Consider the following 20,076-nt stretch of genomic DNA (forward strand, 5'->3'; position numbering starts at 1 on the left):
CTTTGCCATGTGCGTACATGGCCCAGGTTCAAGTCCAGCCCTCATAACGCTGAAGGAAGCTTCAGTGCCATGGTCTCTTTCTGGTTCTGTGTCTACCTGACAAAAACCAAAGTACTGGAGGGCCAACAATGTGAGACACTTCTGGGTGGTGGCGGTCATGAGTGGAAGGCACGTTGTAGGCGACCACAGCCCTGGTGGCCAGCTGGACTATCCCCTCAGGAGAGACCCCAACCCAGAGCTGCCCAGCTAGCCCTCAAAACCTCTTCAAAGGCTTGTAAACACTGGAGGTCTTCATCTCCTTGGTGCTGGGTCCTTTGCTACATGAAGAAAGTGAATGAGTATGTTCGGACAGCAGGGCTGGAGGACTGGCACCCACCCAGGGTGGATGGGGCTTGTGTCACTTGCAACCCTTGAAGCAAGCTCACAGCAAGGATGCTGCCACCTTACCGTCACTGTAGTCAATCGGGGCGTAAGACCCAAGGAAGAGGGAGGCAGCAAAACTGCTGACCAGAGAGATCCTCTGCAGAAGAAACACAGGGACATGTGACTCACTCCCAGAGCCCGGCAGATGCACGCGTCCAACACACACACCCAAGGAGAGGCTTCGCACAGGAAGGGAAGCGGACACGCCGGGCAAGATGCCTGCCAACGGCAGTGCCAGAGTCTCCCAGGTCAGAGTTCTCTGAGCAGCCAGGACACCGGAAACAGACCCCTTGGAAGAACTTTTTATTCTGCAATTTCTGATGGGCCATAAAGTAGTCAAGTCTAACTAACCAAAAGAACCAAAAATCCTGTGAAAAAAGGGGAGCGAAGTGGGTTTTCCACATAGTGAGGAAGGAGTGTCCAGCCCTGACTTCCTCCCTCCCACCCTGTGGTCTTTGTATGGAGTCGCTGGGGAAGTGGGTTGTATAAACACATGGCTCAACCCAGAGACACTCCTGGAGGCGCAAGACTCGGGTACAAGAAAGCTGGTCCCTCCAATGCCACAGACCCCAACCCTGGGCAGGAGGAAATGGATTCCAGCTGTCATGCTGAGGGTTGTGCTTCCAAACAGGAATCACTGGCCGGGGGATCAGTGGGGACAATGTCACTTCCCCACCTCATCAGGCTACTTCCGTTCCACACAGGAACACAATACTTTTTTTTTGTCTCTAGGTTTATCATTAGGGCTCAGTTGCTGGCACTGCAAACCTACTGCTCATGCGGCTATTTCTTTCATTTTATTGGATAGAACAGAGAAATTGAAAGGGGAGGGAGAGATGGAGAGCGGGAGAAAAAGACAGACACCTGTAAACCTGTTTTGCCACTGTGAAGCATCCCCCCCTGCAGGTGGGGAGCCGGGAGCTCAAACCCAGACCCTTGTGCTTAGTACTATGTTCACTTAACTGGGTGTGCCACCGCCAGGAACATGGGGATTTTCGTGACTCCCTCCACCCCAAATGAAGGGCTGGTGTTGCACAGTAATCCGGAAGATTGAATACATAATAAAATCCATGTTGGCTTCAAGATTAAAAAGATGTTTCGGAGGCTGGAAGCCAGGGCACTCAGCAGTTGTACGTAAATTACTATGTATGAGGTCCTTGCTTGCAGCCCTCATACCAATGGGAACACCATGAACAGCACCAGGGGGGATTCCAGTAGGGGTGGAGCAGGGCTGAGGTGTCTTTTCCTCCTCTCTCTCTAAAATAAAGGATGGAAAATGTGGCCCTCGACAGGCTACTCACTGATGGTATTTTGTTTGTTTGTGTGTGTGTATGTACATGTGCGCACGTGCATGTGCAAGGCCCTGGGTTAATTTCCCAGTATTGGAAAATTAAATTAAATTAAAATAGGGAGGTAGGGTGGCAAGGCATCTGGTTAAGTACACACGTTACCATGTGCAAGGACCTAGGTTTGAACCCGTTCCCCACCTGCAGGGAGAAAGCTTCCTGAGTGGTGAAGCAGGTCCGCAGCTATCTCCCTCCCTCCCTCTCTCTCTCTCCCCTTCCTGTCTCAGTTGCTCTCTGTCCTATCAAAAAAAAGACGTAGGAGAAGAAGAAAAAGAAAAAATGGCTGCCAGAAGCTGTGGATTCATCGTGCAGGCACTGAACCCTGGTGGTAATTAAAATCTGCATAACTAAATAAGACTCTTTGGTTTAGCTTTACCATGTCCTAATTACTCAGAGGTGACGTCATAGTTAAGGTGCCAAGCTACCTCTCCATGATCTCCATTATGGGCTGTTTCCAGGGCCCTGGGGTACAGACTCTGGTTGAAGAGCCCTGGCTGGGGACAGTCAACCCAGTCACATACATTTTCAAATAAAACAATGAGTTCAAGTCAATTTTAAGTGCCTGGTAGTCATGTTGCATTAATCACATGGAACAGTGAGTGTCTAGTGATCCCAGGAAAGCCCCTGCTCCTGCAGTTCCCAGCCTGCCCTGTCCCTGCCCCTTTAACTGGGGAGACGTCCCCTGACTTCACTTTCCCATGATTCCACTCTTCCCCTCCACTTTGGAAACAGCCTGACAGTGAGAAAAAAAGCAAACTGCATGCACCTGGGAGTCGGCGGTAGCGCAGCAGGTTAAGCGCACATGGCACGAAGCGCAAAGACCAGCTTAAGGATCCTGGTTCAAGCCCCCAGCTCCCCACCTACAGGGGAGTCGCTTCACAAGCGGTGAAGCAGGTCTGCAGGTGTCTATCTTTCTCTCCCCCTCTCCGTCTTCCCCTCCTCTCTCCATTTCTCTCTGTCCTATCCAATAACAACTACAACCATAAAAAAACAACAAGGGCAACAAAAGGGAATAAATAAATAAGCATTAAAAAAAAAAAACTGCATGCACCATTTTCAATGCCTGTGAACCACTGTCTTTAGCCAGAACATTTAACCAACCTCCGTGTGTGAGTAGGCCTCAGGGTTCTGCTGGGAAATCTTGGCGATCTGGTTTCCTGTGAAGCGCTGTGAAAGGAGAGAAACCCAAATTCTATGAGAGGATGAGCCAGTCCACAAAGCAGGCCTCGGATGTCAGCTGGGAAGGTGGCTAAGTGGGCAGTGCACAGGACTTACACACATACAGCCCAGAGTTTGACCACTGGTACTGAACATGCTACAGTGCGGTGGTGGTGCTCCAGTCTCCTTCCGTCTCTGTCACTCTCCCTCTCCATAATAAATCTTCATTTACCTACTTTCTTCTCTTTTTCCTTTCCTTTCTCATCTTCTTTACAAAAGTGTCAAATCTAGAAATGTTGGATAGCTGCTGAACACTGAACACAAGGTGGGTTTGGGTTTTTGAACTCCTAAGATATTTTTGGGGCCAGAGAAATTGGGCAGTGTGCTGCCCAGATTTGAGCCTGGAGCCTCTCTGCCTAACTGAGTCAAATTAAATTAAACAGTCACCTGGGAGCAGTGCAGGCTTTGTCAAAGGACCAAACCACCCCCCTAAAACAGACAAGCAAAACACAAACAACAAACCTTGCCTGGAATATTCTTAGGACTCTGCTACTTTGGCAATAGTTGTACTAACAGAATATGGACAGGACCCTGTCCTGGGCCCTGAGTCCTTGGGGAAGGGGGTCCCCTCTCTAATGTCAAGGCAGGAAAACTCTCAGCAACTAAGTCTGACTGAGGGCACCTGAGCAAGGGACTCCACACATTCTCCCAGAGTCCTTTTCCTTCAGGAGGCACAAGGAGGGCTCACTCCTCCCCCAACCTCTACTCCAGCTTTGGTCACTTGACCCACGACAGGGTTTGGGATTAGGGTTGAAGCCAGCAGGAAATGGGTGGCTAGATAGTGTGCAGGGCCCCCCTGTACACACAATGTCACCAGTCCCAGCCTGTCTTCCTCATTCAAACAGAGACACAGAGAGGAGAGACACCACAGTATCCGAACTTCTCCTGGGACCAGCGGCATTTCCCGTGTGGGGCTGGTCTTGAACCTTGCATGACAAGACAGACCCCAGACCCTGGCAGCTATTCCTCTGTCCTGTAAGTGCTATTTTTTTTTTTTAATTTTTTATTAAGAAAGGATTAATGAACAAAAACATAAGGTAGGAGGGGTACAACTCCACACAATTCCCACCACCCAATCCCCATAACCCACCCCCTCCCATGATAGCTTTCCCATTCTCTAGCCCTCTGGGAGCATGGACCCAGGGTCATTGTGGGTTGCAGAAGGTAGAAGGTCTGGCTTCTGTAATTGCTTCCCCGCTGAACATGGGCATTGACTGGTCAGTCCATACTCCCAGCCTGCCTCTCTCTTTCCCTAGTAAGGTGTGCCTCTGGGGAAGGTAAGTGCTATTTCTTAAAACTATGTTTTGTTAGTTGCTCTATTCATGCAGCTGTACTGGTTCCAGAACACAGCTCAGCTCTGGCCTATGGTGGTGCCAGAGATCGAACCTGGGACCCTCAAGCAAGAAAGCCTTTTGCAGAATCATCACTCTGTCTCCACAGTCTAATTTTTTTTATACTATATATATATGTATATACATATTCCCTTTTGTTGCCCTTGTTTTATTGTTGTAGTTATTATTATTGTCATCATTGTTGGATAGAACAGAGAAATTGGAAGAGGAGGGGAAGACAGAGAGTGGGAGAGAAAGATAAGACACCTGCAGACCTGCTTCACTGTTTGTGAAGCGACTCACCTGCAGGTGGGGAGCCAGAGGCTCAAAACGGGATTCTTCCACCGGTCCTTGCATTTAACCCTCAGCGCTATGGCCTGACTCCCGTCTAATTATTTTTATATGCATTTCAGAGCTGAGGAGATAGTATAAACATTCTGCAAAAAGACTGCAAGAACTCTGGCTCTGAGGACCCACATTTAATCCCCAGCACCACTGTGAGCCAGAGCTGAGCAGTGACCTGATTAAAAAGAAATCTGTGGTGGTCCGGGAGGTGGTGCAATGGTAAAGCTTTGGACTCTCAAGCATGAGGTTGCGAGTTCGATCCCCAGTAGCACATGTGCCAGAGTGATGTCTGGGTCCTCTCTCCTCCTATCTTTCTCATAAATAAATAAAATCTTTTAAAAAAAAGAAATCTGTGTTTTATTATATTCATTTTTTTTTATACTAAAGCACTGCTTAGCCCTGGCTTATGGTGGTGCTGGGATTGAACCTGGGACCTCAGGGTCTCAGGCATGGATGCATGTTACATACACACTGAGCTAATTTCTCGGCTCCTTGAGTATTATTTCCTCCCTTCCCTCCTGCCTTCCTTCTTCTTCTCCTTCCTCGTCTACTTGTCTTTCTTCATCATCATGAGGGCTTCACTTGACTTTTTCTTCTTGTCAGACAGAGACAGAAAAGGCAGGGTAGAGGGACATAGAGCACAGCACCAAAGTGGGTTTCCTCCAGCACAGTGGGACCGGGCTTGAACCTGGGCCACACACATGGCAAAGACATGCAGTGTCCGAGGGAGCTATCTTGCTGGCTCCCTAGTGCTAATTTCGCCCCTGGTCAGAGAGGCTGAAGCCAAGGGATCACCCCCACCCATCAACCTGGCTTATGGAGTGTAGCTGAGTTCACCCTCTGTCTGACCAGGGAATACAAGAGAAGTCCACCACCCTGGTGTCCTCCCAGACACACAGAGAGAAGGTCCTAGAGCCTATAGACACCCACACCTGCCTCCCAGGCCCCCACCCATGGTGGGTGCTGCCTACCTCATAGGCCCGGGACCCTGTGAGGCAGCTGAGAGCATGTGGCCCACCCACGGTGGCCTCCAGCCGGCGGCACTGGGCTGTGGTGCTGGAGTCCATCCACACAGGACTGTTGCTGACAGAGAAACAGGCCTGGAGAGAGGGAGCAGAGACACAGCTGTGAGTGCTGTCTGCTGCCCCTGCTGGGGTGACAGCGCCGCCACTGCACATGCCACACTGACCCTGTGGTGAGGGACCGGTGTGACATCAGATGCCCACAGGGCCACGGCCCAGCCAGCTTCTCACACCCTGACAAAACAAGGAGCCCCGACTTCAGGACTCTGCCCCGAGGGCCTCCCCCACAGTCAGTTACCTGCAGCTGCTTGTGTAACGGGAGGTCTGGCAACAGGCCTGTCAGCACCCGGCCGGCCCCTGTCTTCCAGTACACGCTTCCATGTTGCTGTCAAGGGAAAGTCCAAGCACACGCTCATGACCTGGAAACAGACAGACCCCGGGCCACACACCCAAGATGGGCTCCACCACAGCACAGTCTGGAACGCAGGTCTTCAGGGACTTGGCTTGCACTTTAATAAATTAGGGAGGAACTCTGTCTTGTCCACCTCAAACGCCTCAGAAGAATCCCAAAAGAGCCGCTGGTCTGGCAGAGGCCCAGGATGTGGGGCTGTGGATGGGGCACTGGCCTTGCAGGCTTGAGGTCCCGAGTTTAATCTCCAGCACCTCAGGTACCAGAGTGATGCTTTGGTTCTCCTTCTTGTTCGCTCATTAATAAATCATTGAGTGTTTCCTTTTTTTTTTATTTAAAGAATAATTGGTCTAAGGGTCAGGGATGTAGCTCATGACAGAAACCATGCTTTACAGATGGGACTTCAATGTCCTCTTCTTCCTCCCTAGCACAAAATTTTTGGTTTGGATTTTTGTGCCTCATACAATTACATTTAAATGGCTTCTTTTAATTGAATATATGTATTTTCCCTCTCTTCTATTCTTCTTTTTTTTCCTTTGCCTCAAGTCATTGGGGCTCAGTGCCCACACTACAAACCCACCACTACTGGTGGCCTTTTTTTCCCCTTTCCATTTGATAGAACAGAGAGAAATTGAGAGGGGAGGGGAAGATAGAGAGAGGAAGAGAAAGACAGACACCTGCAGACCTGCTTCACCGCTTGTGAAGCATTCTCGCTGCTGGTGGGGAGTGGGGGCTTGAACTCAGGTCCTTGCACATATCCTTGTGCTTCATACTATGAGCACTTAACCAGGGGCACCACAGCCCAGCCCCCTTTTAAATGTGTGACTCACAAGACTACCTGGACTTCATTCAACAAACATGTATTGAATACCAAGATCATGCCAACTCTACAGGCTGTCTGGAGTTCTGGAAGGGAAAACAGACTCAGATGTCTGATCTCCAAACACATCCCAGGGCTGGGATGCAGAGGGGCATCTCCCCAGCTGGGGTACAGATGGGCAGATGAGGTCATGATTTTGAGGAAAGGATCTAGAGTGGGGTGCTCCACATGCAGAGTGAGCACCAGAGAGAGAGCCTGGCAGGTGCAGGAGGTGCTGTGCTCAGCACTTGGGAGGGCGTTGTTCTGCGGGGAGGGCTGGAGGAGTGGCAGCCTGAATGGCCAGGCCTTAGGACGCTGGGTTTACCTCAGAGGCGCAGGAAACACCAGATTGCTTACCAGGGGAGTGGCGTGGCCAGAGATGAAGGAATTCGAGGACTTGTGGGAGATACAGGAAGGAATGCTGGAGGCGGCTACCTAAGCAGAGGTCCAGGGAACACTGGGCACGAGGGCTGGGGCAGCAGAGCAGGAAGGGTGATAGACTCGAGAGGCAGGTACAGATAAATGAACAGGACCGGGGGGCGGGCGTCTACTGGTGGTGGGGGTGGGAGGATGGAGCAGTCAGGGCTGACACCTGGGTCACAGTCCTTGGAGAAGGGAGGAAGGGAGTCGGAGAGGAGGAATCCTGGGGGAGGAGGGAGTGTCCAGCCTGAACTTAAGCTTGAGATGTTCTTGGGGCATCTTGCCTTGGGGGAAAGTTGGGAGCTTAGGAGGGAAAGGGTGCCCAGGTCTGGGGTTTGGTGCAAGAAGCACACAAGGCCACCCAGGGGCCAGGTTCAATTCCCACACCATCACAAGCTCGAGCTGAACAGTAACCAGGTTAAAAACATTCCAGCCTTTAGGTTCATGATTAGTCAACAATTTGCGTGGCTCTATATGTTAACTCTGTTTTCAGCCACCAGGTTCCAGATGCTAACATGATGCCAACCTGACTTCCCTGGACAGGCAACCCTACCAATGTGTCTTGGAGCCCTGCTTCCCCAGAACCCCGCCCCACTAGGGGAAGAGAGACACAGGTTGGGAGTATAGATCGACCTGTCAACTCCCATGTTCAGCGGGGAAGCAATTACAGAAGCCAGACCTTCTACCTTCTGCAACCCATAATGACCCTGGGTCCATACTCCCAGAGGGTTAAATAATAATATCGGGGAGGGGATGGGATACGGAACTCTGGTGGTGGGAAATGTGTGGAAATGTATCCTTCTTATCTTAGGAGCTTGTCAATCATTACTGAATCAATTAAAAAAAAAAAAAAGAAAAAAATCTCCCCCCAGGACTAAGTGAGGTGAGTCAGGGAGTACCTGACCTCCACTGTGGGCTCAGGCAACCTCTGGGGCCATGGCCAGTGTCTTGGCTATGACAACTGCTACCATGATCACTATCACTGCCGCTGCTGCTGCTGCTTCTTCAAATGTTTCTTTTCTTTTAATAAGAAACATACAGAAAGAGAAACCAGAGCACTGTTCAGCTCTGGGTTTTACTGGTGCTGGGGACCGAACCTGGGACCTCAGAGCCGCAGTCATGACAGTCTTTTTTTTTTTTCCAGAGCACTGCTGAGCTCTAGTTCATGGTGACGCAGGAACCTGACACATTGGAATCTCAGGCATGAGAGTCTGTTTGCATAACCATTATGCTATTTGCCCCTGCCCTGCCATGACAATCATTCGCAGAACCATTATGCTGTCTCTCCAGCCCAATCAGTATATTTTCTAATTCCACTTTTACTTCCAGAAAACAGAAAAGCAAGTTTGGTGCCTCCAAGCCATCATAGTAAATTCATGTTCCAGTGCATCCTCCAAATCCCGGGTCTCCCCCAGGTTCCTCCCTGCCCCGAGGATCCTCCCTTGCATAGGGCTTCACTGTGAGAAGAGCCTGCACCCATGGCAGGGGCAAGGTAGGCATCCCCCAAGGTGAAGGGGCAAAGTATCTGCAGCTGCTCTCAAGGAAGAGCACCTTGGGCCACAGGCTGCTGGGAACAGGACTAGCAAGCATGAGGTTCCAGGTTCGATCCCCAGCACCACATATGCTAGAACTAAGTGTCACTCTGTTCTTAGTCTTTTTGACTTACTCTATTTGATTTTTTAAAAAATACATATTTGGGGGGCCGGCGGTAGCACACTAGGTTAAGCACACGTGGTACAAAGCACAAGGACCGGCATAAGGGCCCCTGTTTGAATCCCCGGTCCCCCAGCTGCAGGGGGGTCGCTTCACAAGCAGTGAAGCAGGTCTGCAGGTGTCTTTCTCTCCCCTTCTCTGTCTTCCCCTCCTCTCTCATTTTCTCTCTTTCCTATCCAACAACAACAATGGGAAAAAATAATGGCCTCCAGGGAGTTGGGCAGTAGTGCAGTGGCTTGAGCGTACGTGGTGCAAAGCACAAGGACCAGTGTAAGGACCCTGGTTCGAGCTCCCGGCTCCCCATCTGCAGGGGGGGGGTCGCTTCAGAGGTGGTGAAGCAGGTTTGCAGGTATCTTTCTATCTCCCTTTCTGTCTTCCCCTCCTCTCTCCATTTCTCTCTCTCCTATCTTAACAATGATGACATCAATAATAACTACTATAACAATGAAAAACAAAAGCAACAAAAGGGAAAATAAACAAATACATCTTAAAAAGTTAAAAAAAAAAATAGCCTCCAGGAGCAGTAAATTCATAGTTTTTGCACCGAGCCCCAGCAATAGCCCTGGAGGCAATATATATATATATTAAATGTATATATGTATTTTTCCATATATAATATACAATATATATTTAGTATATATATTCTCTCTCTCTATATATATATATGTATTTTCTACTTTTTTTTAAAGAGCATAAATATAGCACTTTCCCTCTGGGGGAGCCATCACCTCATACTAGCAGCTCCCCACCCCCAACCCAAGACAGTCTCCCAAGTGTAGGCAGAAACTGCACAGAGAGTCCTGGTGTGGGCTGGCCAGGCAGTTCAGCTGGGAGGGAGCTGGCTTACCACACTCAGGTCCCACTGCACAGAGAGAAGCTTCTGTGCTGGGGTGTCTCTCCCTGTTTCTCTCTCTCTCTTTAATTTTAAAAAATATCGTTATTATTATTATTTGATATGACAGAGAGAAATTGAGTGGAGGAGGGCACAAAGAAAGAGAGAGAGAGAGAGAGAGAGAGACCTGTAGCACTGCTCCACTACTTGTGAAGCTTTCCCCCTGCAGGTAGGGCTGGGGGTATGAACCTGGGTCCTTGTGCCCTCTGATATGTTTGATGGACCACATGGTAACGTGGGCCTCCTCGAGGCCCCTCTGTCTCTCTCTTCTTCTCAGATAGTTGACCTGGAGTGGGGCAGACCTGGCGACAACAAACAAGACAACGAAACAAACCTGGCCTGCCCCAGACAAGGCAAGGACTTGAGAGAAGTCGAAACCTGAAGCCTTCATCTTCTCCAAGAGCATATCCAAGGCCTGAGGAGAAAGCAGAAAGCAGGGGGCCACGTGACTTCCCTGAACTGCTCGCTGACTGCAGCAGACACACCAGCCTTGGAACGGAAGCGTAAGGGCTCGCAGAGGGCCCTGGGCAACTGCGGAAAAGCACTATGGAATTGGGACTTCTGAACAAGGAGATACGTTCATTAAGCAGGTCGGTGTCGATCAGACAACAAGGGGAACTATGCTCTAGTTCATGGAGCCACAAACCACCCATCAGGCTGGGTTTCTCGAATGTGTAACTTTGAAGCGCTCCTGGAAGAGCAAACGCAAGCAGCTCAAAATTGCCACCGGGGTTATCACCGGAGCTCTGTGCCTGTATGACACATTTACCACTCCCAGTGTCTGGATTTCATTAATGAATTCACTCATCTTACAAAGGCAGAAATGGAGAGGGAAGGAGTGCACAGAAAGGGAGAGAGAAAGATAGACACCTGAAGCACTGCTTCACTACCTGTAAAGCTTCCCTCTGTTCAGGTGGGGACAGGGGGCTCGAACCCAGGTCCTTGCACTGGGCACACCATAACCTGGCATCCATACTGGGGTTTTAATTTGCATTTCCAACCTACCATGTTGGTGACATTACTTCACCCCATCACAGAAATAAACAGCAGAGCAGACGGTCCCTATCAGGACAAGGCACAGGGCCCAGGCTCCCACTATCCAAGAGGATGAAGTGGGGGTGGGGGTGAGGTAAGAAGGTGGCCTTTGTCCTGAGCCCTCAGCCCTCAGCCCACTCTCCACCACCTGGCTGGGACCTTTTAACAAGCCCCCCGGGGTGTGACAGCAAGCATTGCCCACTAGGGCGAGCCCTGTCCCCTCGGGAAGCAGAGATTCACCGGGGCTGTGTTTTCTTCCAGGGCAGCGCGACCACTGGTTCTTTGGTCTGCCTGGCACTTTCCCACATGGCCCAGACTGTGGCTGCCAATTTGACCTTCCCACCAAACCCCAGACAGGGAGTGGGGCACAGCTGGAGCAGGGTTGGCCTGGGGTACTACTCGGGGTCAGAAATCAACCTGGTCCCGAGCCCAGCTCTCTACTTGCTGGGTCATCTCCACAAGTCAAGGCCTTGACTTAGCAGAAGTCCTTGGCATCGTCACAGGGGCCTCTAGATACCAATCCTTGTCTGTCACCGCAGTCACTGCCCCGTCACCCCCCACCACTGCCTCCTGGACCATCCCAGCCTTCTGAACCCTGTGGTACAAATCCATCTTTTGGTGGTGAAGAAATAATAGGAGTTACCTTAGTGGAAACATTTCCGCAGGTGGCCTGTTAAATAGGGTTTAGAAAGGGGGCCGGGGGAGTCGGGCTGTAGCGCAGCGGGTTAAGCGCAGGTGGCGCAAAGCACAAGGACCAGCATAAGGACTCCGGTTCGAACCCCGGCTCCCCACCTGCAGGGGAGTCGCTTCACAGGCGGTGAAGCAGGTCTGCAGGTGTCTATCTTTCTCTCCTCCTCTCTGTCTTCCCCTCCTCCATTTCTCTCTATCCAATGCAACAATAATGACAGCAATAACAATAATAATAATAATAACAACAACGATAAACAACAAGGGCAACAAAAGGGAAAAAATAGCCTCCAGGAGCAGTGGATTTGTAGTGCAGGCACCAAGCCCCAGCAATAACCCTGGAGAAAAAAAAAAGGTCTCAGGGTCCCCTGAGGCATGAGGCCACCCTAGTCCTCACACCAGCCTGAGCTGTCAGCACCCTGGTTCTGCAGCCTTGTGGGTCTCCCAGCTCTGAAAAGCATATTTCCTTTGGAACAGCCTGGCTGGGGGTTGATATCAGCCTGACTGGTCAGAACCTAAGACTCCAGGAGCTGAAGGAGCAGGGGGCTGAGCACTGACACCCCAAGGGCTCGGCTTGGATCTCAGGACATCAGGGTGGCCTGTCCACAGAGTGTCTGTGACAGGTCAGGACAGTAACTGGTAACACCTGCTGGCCACCATGGCTCCAGACCCCGGAGGCCCTCGGTGAGTGATCTGTGAGTGCTCTCAGTGCAGGAACATGGACACATCATCTGACACTAGTCCAAGGAGCCGTGGGCCTGGTCTCCACAGGCGAGCTCATGAGCTGTGTCCTTGGGGGCTCCCAGCAAGCCACCAGGGAGTCAGGCTGGAGAGGAGAAGGGTTCAGACCCCTGAGCTTACCTGGACCCACATCAGGACTGGAGAGGTGACTGTCAGTCCGTCTTCGTGGACATGAACTCCGCCTTGAGTCCTGCAAGGAGAGTCAGAGCACTAGAGGGACAGAGCCTTGGGTGGCGGACACTCATAACCTCACTGGTAGGAGCAGAACTCCTGCCCCCAAGCTCCAGAGAAAGCTCTGGACTGAATGGGCAGGAGTGAGAGGAACAGCAGGTATGGGAATTACCCAGAGGTGGTAACTCCCCTGCAGTTAGGGAGCCAGAGGCTCAAACTAGGATCCTTACGCAGGTCCTTGGCTTCACACCATGTGCTCTTAACTCACTGCTTTCCCCACCCCTCCAGGTTCTCAAATAAGTAGCTGATAAAACCATCCCTTTCGACTATAAGCATGAACAGACATGTTCAGGATCCATACTCACAATTACATAACTGTGTGGTGTTTTCTCTCTCTCTCTCTCTCTCTCTCTTTTCCACGAGGGTTGTAACTGGGACTCAGTGTCTGCATAATGAATCCACCATTCCTGGTGGCCATACCCCATCCCATCCCACCGCACCCCGCCTCATTACATTCCTTCTCCCCCTCTCTCTCTGATAAGACAGAAAGAAATTGAGATGGGAGGGAGACAGAAAAAGAGACACTTGCAGACCTGCTTCACTGCTTGTAAAGCTCCCCCCCACACCCCGGCAAGGTGGGGATCATGGGCTTGAATCCAGATCCCTGTGCATGGTCATGGGTGTGTTCAACCACCACCAACCAGCCCATGGTTCAGTCTTTCTGGTCCTAAATATCTAGTCATGAGAAAAGCAAAGTGTGAACCTATAGGAAGGTTTGCACGTAAATGTCCTTAGCCAACCTATATATGTCAACACAAATAAGGACTCAATATTGGTGGCCCTAGGCAGAGAGAACAGACAGGTCACCCGTGGAGTATACAGGTCAGGGAGGGGGGAGGGTGCAGCGCACATGGCACCTGAGCTCAATTGCCAGCCCATCTTCTTTTTTCCTGTAATGACAGCAGTGGTCCTATTAGATTCAGGGCCCAATTCCATGACCTCATCTCACCGCAATTATTTCCCTGGAAGCCCTACACTCCAATAGAGGTAGGGCTTTGGCCTCCGAAGGGTCAGGGCACCTGGCTCAGTCAGCAATGCTCACGAATGTTCCCAGCAGCACTAGTTCTGACAGCACCAGAAGGCGACTCTCTCTCTTACATTAATAAATCAGTACATTGCTTTTATTCACAGAGGAGACCACAACAAACAGTACAGACTGATGGACAGACAGTGCAGACTGACAGACATCAGGGCAGAAAGCACAGAGGGAAGCCTGTGTGAGAGATGGTCAGCACCATCTGCAAACTAAAAATGGAACAGAGGCCTCGAGGAACCAGCTCTGACCCGGGACCTCCAGCCTCCAGCACTGTGAGCACGCGCACATCCACTGTTTCAGTCTCCCGGTCTATGGTGCTCGGTTCTGGTGCTGGCCCGAACTCACACAGCATCTGAACTCCGAACCTCTCTCCCCTAGCCACTCGGCGACATGTCACGTATGCGTGAGGTCCTGAGCTCATTACCTTATGCTGTATTTATTTAAAAAAAAGATTTTTAAAAATATTTATTTCTTTTTTGTTGCCCTTGTTGTTTTTATTGTTGTTGTAGTTATTATTATTGTTGTTATTGATGTTGTCATTGTTGGATAGGATGGAGAGAAATGGAAAGAGGAGGGGAAGACAGAGAGGGAGAGAGAAAAGACAGACACTTGCAGACCTGCTTCACCCCCTGTGAAGCGACTCCCCTGCAGGTGGGGAGCTGGGGGCTCGAACGCGGGTCCTTGCGCTTTGTACCACATGTGATCAAGCTGCTGCGCTACTGCCTGACTCCCATGCTGTATTTTTAAAAAATCTTTCTCCCCTAAGTAAATTCTCTCTCAGTGTTTACCATCCACCCCACAGAAACCTTGCCCTCTGCACCTACCCCTGTCCAGTTCCTCCACTCGTCTCCTCCAAATGGTGGGATTTCTCAGATGATTTTTTTAAAGTATTCATTTATTAACGAAAACCAGAGTACCACTCTGGCTCACGCAATGCCAGGCACCAGGCCAGGGACCCTATGCTTGCAAGTCAGGTGCTCCACCCACTGCACCACCTCCTGGGCCCCTCATCCGGGTGATTTTGAAAGATCTCACTGTTCTCTCAGCATGCACTCTGGCCACCCTGCCACTGCACACAGAGATTCTTCTTCTTCTCCTTCTTCTTTTAATATATATTTATTTTCAAGAGAGAGACAGACAGACAAAAAGGGGATGCCAGAGCATCACACTGGCACATGTAATACTGGGGATTGAACTCAGGACTAAATGCTTGAGAGTCCAGGGCTCTAGTCACACTGTCACCTCGTGGGCTGCCACAGAGATCCTTTCAAACAAAAACAAGACCATGTCACACCTTCTTCTCACCTTCTATGTCCCTCCAGTGGCTGAGCAAAGTGTTTACGACCAAGACAAATTGTGCCACGGCCTGTGGCCCAGTCCGGCCTCCACCTCCCTCTCTGCTCCGCAAGCACACTGGCTTTGAGCGAGCAGTTCTTTTCCTTGCCACAGGGCCTTTGCTCTTCCTTCCTTCCAGAGAACTGTCTCCATCCTAAGGCCTAGTTAACCCTGCTCACTTTGACACCATTATCTAGACTCTAGTTGGGGTTACATTCTTTTACTACAATGGGTCACACTTGAAACACTTAGAGAAGATCCTTCCTTTCAACAGCCTTCTCTGAGTTTATATCCATATATTCTTTGATGAGAACCTTTGATAGGTTATCATTCTTCCTCCTTCAATGGGAATCTCTGGGACAGCAAATACCAAATCAGCTTTTGATTCACCATCAAATCCTACCCCCCAGCACAGTGCCTGGCAGAGTCTCCATTGGTTATCTACTACACACACTAGTGAATGAATGAATGAATGAAGTCAGGGAGGCCTGGATGAGCAAGATTTCTACTACAGAAAAACAGATGCTACAAGTGTTACCCAGACCATGACTCCAGCCATTTGATGAAGGCAGAACAGTGTGGTCTACACTTTAAAAGTTTGAATGAGACACTCCCCCCCCACCTTCACACTAGTACATACCCATATTCTGGAAGGTCTCTGTCAAAATGAACACTGTCCTCATAGAAGACTTTCAGCTCTGTATCCACAGCGACAACTTTCACCTGGAAGGCATTTAAAAAATATATTTATTTATTTTACCAGTGCAAATGCTCAGCTCGGTTTTTCTGGTGGTGCTGGGGGATTGAACCTGGGACTTCAGAACTCTGGGCATGAGAGTCTCTTTACATAACCATTATGTTATCACCCCCACCTGGAAGGCATTTTTTAGCTTTTGTTTTAAACCAGAGCACTTCTCAGCTCTGGCTTGCAGTGGTGCAGGGCATTGAACCTGGGACTTTGGAACCTCAGGCATGAGAGTCTCTTTGTATAGCCATTATGCTATCTACCCCTGCCCTGGAAAGCATTTTTTTAATGGTGCATGGGCAGGGGAGAGACACACAGTGGCTCATGGGTTGATTGCACATATCTCACCATGCACAAGGACCCAGGTCAAGCCCCAGGCCCCCACCTGCAGGAGGGAAGTTTTTTTTTAAAATATTTATTTATTTATTCACTTTTGTTGCCCTTGTTGTTTTATTGTTGTAGTTATTGATGTAGTTGTTGTTGGATAGGACAGAAATGGAGAGAGGAGGGGAAGAGAGAGAGGGGGAGAGAAAGACAGACACCTGCAGACCTGCTTCACCGCCTGTGAAGCAACTCCCTTGCAGGTGGGAATCCTTATGCTGGTTCTTGTGCTTTGCGCCACGTGTGCTTAACCCACTGTGTTACCGCCCGACTCCCCCAAGGAGGGAAACTATATGAGCAGTGAAGCAAGTACTGCAAGTGTCTCTGTCTGTCTCTCCCTATCTACACTTCCCCTCTCAATTTCTCTCTGTCCTATCAAATGAAAGAAACCTGGTGGCAAATAAATAGGTGGTTGATTGGAGGCCAGCAAGCTAGCTCACTGGGGAGAGCACCTGCCTGGCCCCCGCTGAACAGCTGGAGCTGTGTTTTGGTGTCTCTAAATATATAGAACAGAAACTGGGCCAGGCATTTATTTATTCTTTAAGAATAAATAAGAATAAATAAATGGGGGAGTTGGGCGGTACCGCAATGGAATAAGCGCAGATGGCGCAAAGCGCAAGTACAGACATAAGGATCCCGGTTCCAGCCCCCGGCTCCCCACCTGCAGGGGAGTCGCTTCTCAAGTGGTGAAGCAGGTCTGCAGGTGTCTGTCTTTCTCTCCCCCTCTCTGTCTTCCCCTCCTCTCTCCATTTCTCTCTGTCCTATCCGACAACGATGACATCAAACATAACTACAACAATAAAACAACAAGGGCAACAAAAGGGAATAAATAATAAATAAATATTTAAAAACTTTAAAAATAAATAAATAAATAAATAAATAAATGGGGGGAGCGCACGATAGTGTAGTGGGTTAAGTGCACATGATGCAAAACACTAGGAAGGGTGTAAGGATCCCAGTTTGAGTCCCCGGCTTCCCATCTGGGGGGGGGGTGTCGCTTCACAGGCGGTGAAGCAGGTTTGCAGGTGTCTATCTTTCTCTGTCTTCCCCTCCTCTCTCAATTTCTCTTGTCCTATCCAACCATAAGGACAACAACAATAACAATAATAACAACAACTATAAACAACAAGGGCAACAAAAGGAAAAAATGGCCTCCAGGAGCAGTGGATTCATAGTGCAGGCACCGAGCCCCAGTGATAACCCTGGAGACAAAATAAATAAAGAAAGAAATAGGGAATAAGTCAGAAAGGGAAAGATGAGTATGGGATGATCCCACTCATAAACAGTAGCTGAGACAGAACAGAAAGGGAAATGCACAGTAGAATTAGACTGAGTTTGGATATGGCACCAAAGTGAAAAAACAACAACAACAACAACAAACACTGGGGGGAGGGGGCGGGTAGATTTTCCGGGGGGAATGGTATTAATATACACTCCTATTAACTAACTAACTAACTAAGGCCATGCAGCTCAAGGAATCTCTGCCCACACCCCACAGCAGGCCAAGACTAGGCCCTGTGGGGGTACACAGCTACACAGTGAACTGACCCCTGCACTGGCGGTGAGAGATGGCCCTGGAGGGGAGGAAGGGGGCAGGGTTTGCTGATGTCTCTGGGGTCCCCCTCTGCAGGGATCTGGAAACCCAGGCCAGGCCCCGGGCTGCTCCCACAGGCCAGAGATGCATTCTCTGTGTGTGTGTGTGTGTCGGGGGAGGGGGTGGTCCAGCTCGACTCGGTACCCACGGGCAAGCCAGCTGACCTGCCCCGGGTCCCACTGGATTTTTTTTGGCCAGGGGTCACCCTTGGCCTGGCTCTTCGGAGAAGCCACTTCTGACTGCAAGCGTGCTGGCTTCCCAAGGGAAGGAGAAGGTGCCCCCACCACCTCCCTGCCCCGTGGGCGGTGGACTCTGCCCGCCTGTCTGCAGGGGGCCTGGACCCTGGCCAGGAGCACCGGGCAGGCTGGCCTGGGCACACTGGTGCCAAGCAGGGTTGCCACGGGATGGCACAAAGTCCCTGTGTACATGCTGCCCATCGGACTTAAAAAAGTTTCAAGTCACAATCTGGTTCCAGGTCGGCGGCCCAGCTCGGGTGCACGTCCCAGGCTGCGCAGGGTCCCCCGCGGGGGCTCCACTGTCACCCCGAGCCCTGGGGCACCTTCCGGCCACCGGCTCGTGGGTGGGCTGCGCTGGGGGTGCCAGGGGGTGGTGCCCCTGGTTCTGGGAAGCCCGGGTCCAGGCTAGGGGCTGCAGGCACTGCAGCACTGGGGCGCATCGGCAGTCCGGGAGGTGCAAGCCGGCCGGGCCCCGGTTCCCGCTCCCCCGGGCCCCCCTCAGTCCTGTACCTGCTGGGTGCTGAAGTCCCAGCCCAGGCAGCAGCCTCCAGCCGCGCGCTCCGCCATGGCGCGGGGGTCACTCAGTCTGTCTGTCCTTCCTTCCAGCCGCGTGACTGTCGCTACGCTCCGACGCGCTTAGACGCGGGGGCCGCCCCTCGCCCCGCCCCGCCCCGCTGGACTCCGGACCGGGTTGCGGGGGGCGGGCTGAGCTCTGGCGCCACCTGCCGGGCAGCGGGGGGAGGACGCGGTCTGCGGGACCTCAGGCTGGGCGTGTCCCCCCCCCCACACACACACACACATACACGCTGCCGCCCCTCCCTGCTCCCCACCGGTCTAGCCCCGAGCTCGGGTGCAGCTGTTTCTTGTCGCTTCGACCCGGTGACTGCGTGCCAGCCCCTCTGGACAACTTGCGGATCTGTGCTGTCTGCGGCAGGGCTTGCTTTTCTGCTGGACCTGACTTTGGAGACCACCCTCTCTCGCTCCTGGATCCTTGAGCAACTGTCATTCATGGTGCTGACTGGGGCCACAGGGAAAAATGCCTTGGGGTGCAGGTGACCTAGCTAATCGGAGGGGTCCTTCTCTTCATCTCCCTCCTCTTATTTCTTCTTCATACTCTCAATTCACATGGCCTTATTTATCCCTGGAATTTAAAAAATATTTATTTATTATTTTGACAGAGACAGAGACAGAGAGACGTTGAGAGGGAAGGAGGATTTGTCCTTGGAATTGACTTCTTCCAGGAAGCCCTCCCAACACTCACCCAGGTGAGACGGTGCTCTGTGTCACAGCCCATCAGAGACCCTATCACATCTTTCTTTTAAATTGATAAATATTCACCATTGTACTTTTTGAAAGATCTTATTTTATGTATTGATATAAGATACAAAGAGAAATTGAAAGAGGAGGGAGAGAGAGAGAGATTGGCCTGCAGCACTACTTCACTGCATGGGAAGCTTGCCAAGCAAGCTTGGACTTGGGTCCACCACCTGGCCCCTCCCTGTCAGTTTTGTGCTTCTCCGCCCTCCTTCCCTTGAACCTGAGCTCCTCAGAGCACAGACCTTCCTCAGGACCCAAGGTCCCAAGGTCAGTGGCTGAACTGGGACTAAAGCCAGTGAGTCTGTCTTCAGAAGCCACAAATTTAACCACTTAACAAGACAATTTTCTGGGCAGCCTTGTGAGAAGGCCCCTGGCAAAATGCAAATGTCTCCTGGAGGCAAAGGCTCCATCTTTCAAAAGCTGCCTCCAGAGAGGCCCTGAGTGGTGCTACATTTTGTTTTATGCAGGGGCACATTTGTGCTGTTTTCAGCAGTCTCGAGGATAAGCAGTGAAGGTGAAATGGAAAAGAAGGCAGCAGGGTTCCGTGAGATGAGATCCTCTGAGAAGCTGTGCAGTAAGTGCGACCCCTTAGTAAGTGATTCTGGCTGCTGAGAAAAGCAATGCGACTGAGACAGAGTTCATGTTGCCTGCACGAGGCCCTGGGTTCGATCCTTCCCATTGCGTGTGGTAGAGCTGTTCTCTGGACATCTCTGCCACACACAAATAACACTTTAATATCTTTGTGGGAATCCAAAGATTC

At 50.9% G+C, this 20,076-nt stretch overlaps 1 protein-coding gene across 6 annotated transcripts in view; it reads right to left on the reverse strand.

Annotated features, from left to right (window-relative positions):
* The window catches only part of XYLB (xylulokinase), a 61,842-nt gene extending 43,195 nt beyond the window's left edge, over window positions 1-18,647 (reverse strand). For 5 of the 6 annotated variants that reach the window (XM_060180415.1, XM_060180416.1, XM_060180414.1 and 2 more), the window contains exons 1-8: window positions 18,510-18,647; window positions 15,684-15,766; window positions 12,562-12,631; window positions 10,313-10,393; window positions 5,984-6,070; window positions 5,635-5,763; window positions 2,871-2,936; window positions 448-520 (exon numbers count right to left, since the gene is read on the reverse strand). In XM_060180415.1, the coding sequence (XP_060036398.1) occupies window positions 448-520; window positions 2,871-2,936; window positions 5,635-5,763; window positions 5,984-6,070; window positions 10,313-10,393; window positions 12,562-12,631; window positions 15,684-15,766; window positions 18,510-18,566 (646 nt within the window). In that variant the 5' untranslated portion in view covers window positions 18,567-18,647. The remainder of the gene's footprint in view (window positions 1-447; window positions 521-2,870; window positions 2,937-5,634; window positions 5,764-5,983; window positions 6,071-10,312; window positions 10,394-12,561; window positions 12,632-15,683; window positions 15,767-18,509) is intronic. The other variant, XM_060180419.1, reaches the window with a different exon arrangement.
* Window positions 18,648-20,076: the final 1,429 nt, after the last annotated feature.

The sequence above is a fragment of the Erinaceus europaeus genome, chromosome 21, assembly GCF_950295315.1.
Source record: "Erinaceus europaeus chromosome 21, mEriEur2.1, whole genome shotgun sequence".
NCBI lineage: Eukaryota > Metazoa > Chordata > Mammalia > Eulipotyphla > Erinaceidae > Erinaceus > Erinaceus europaeus.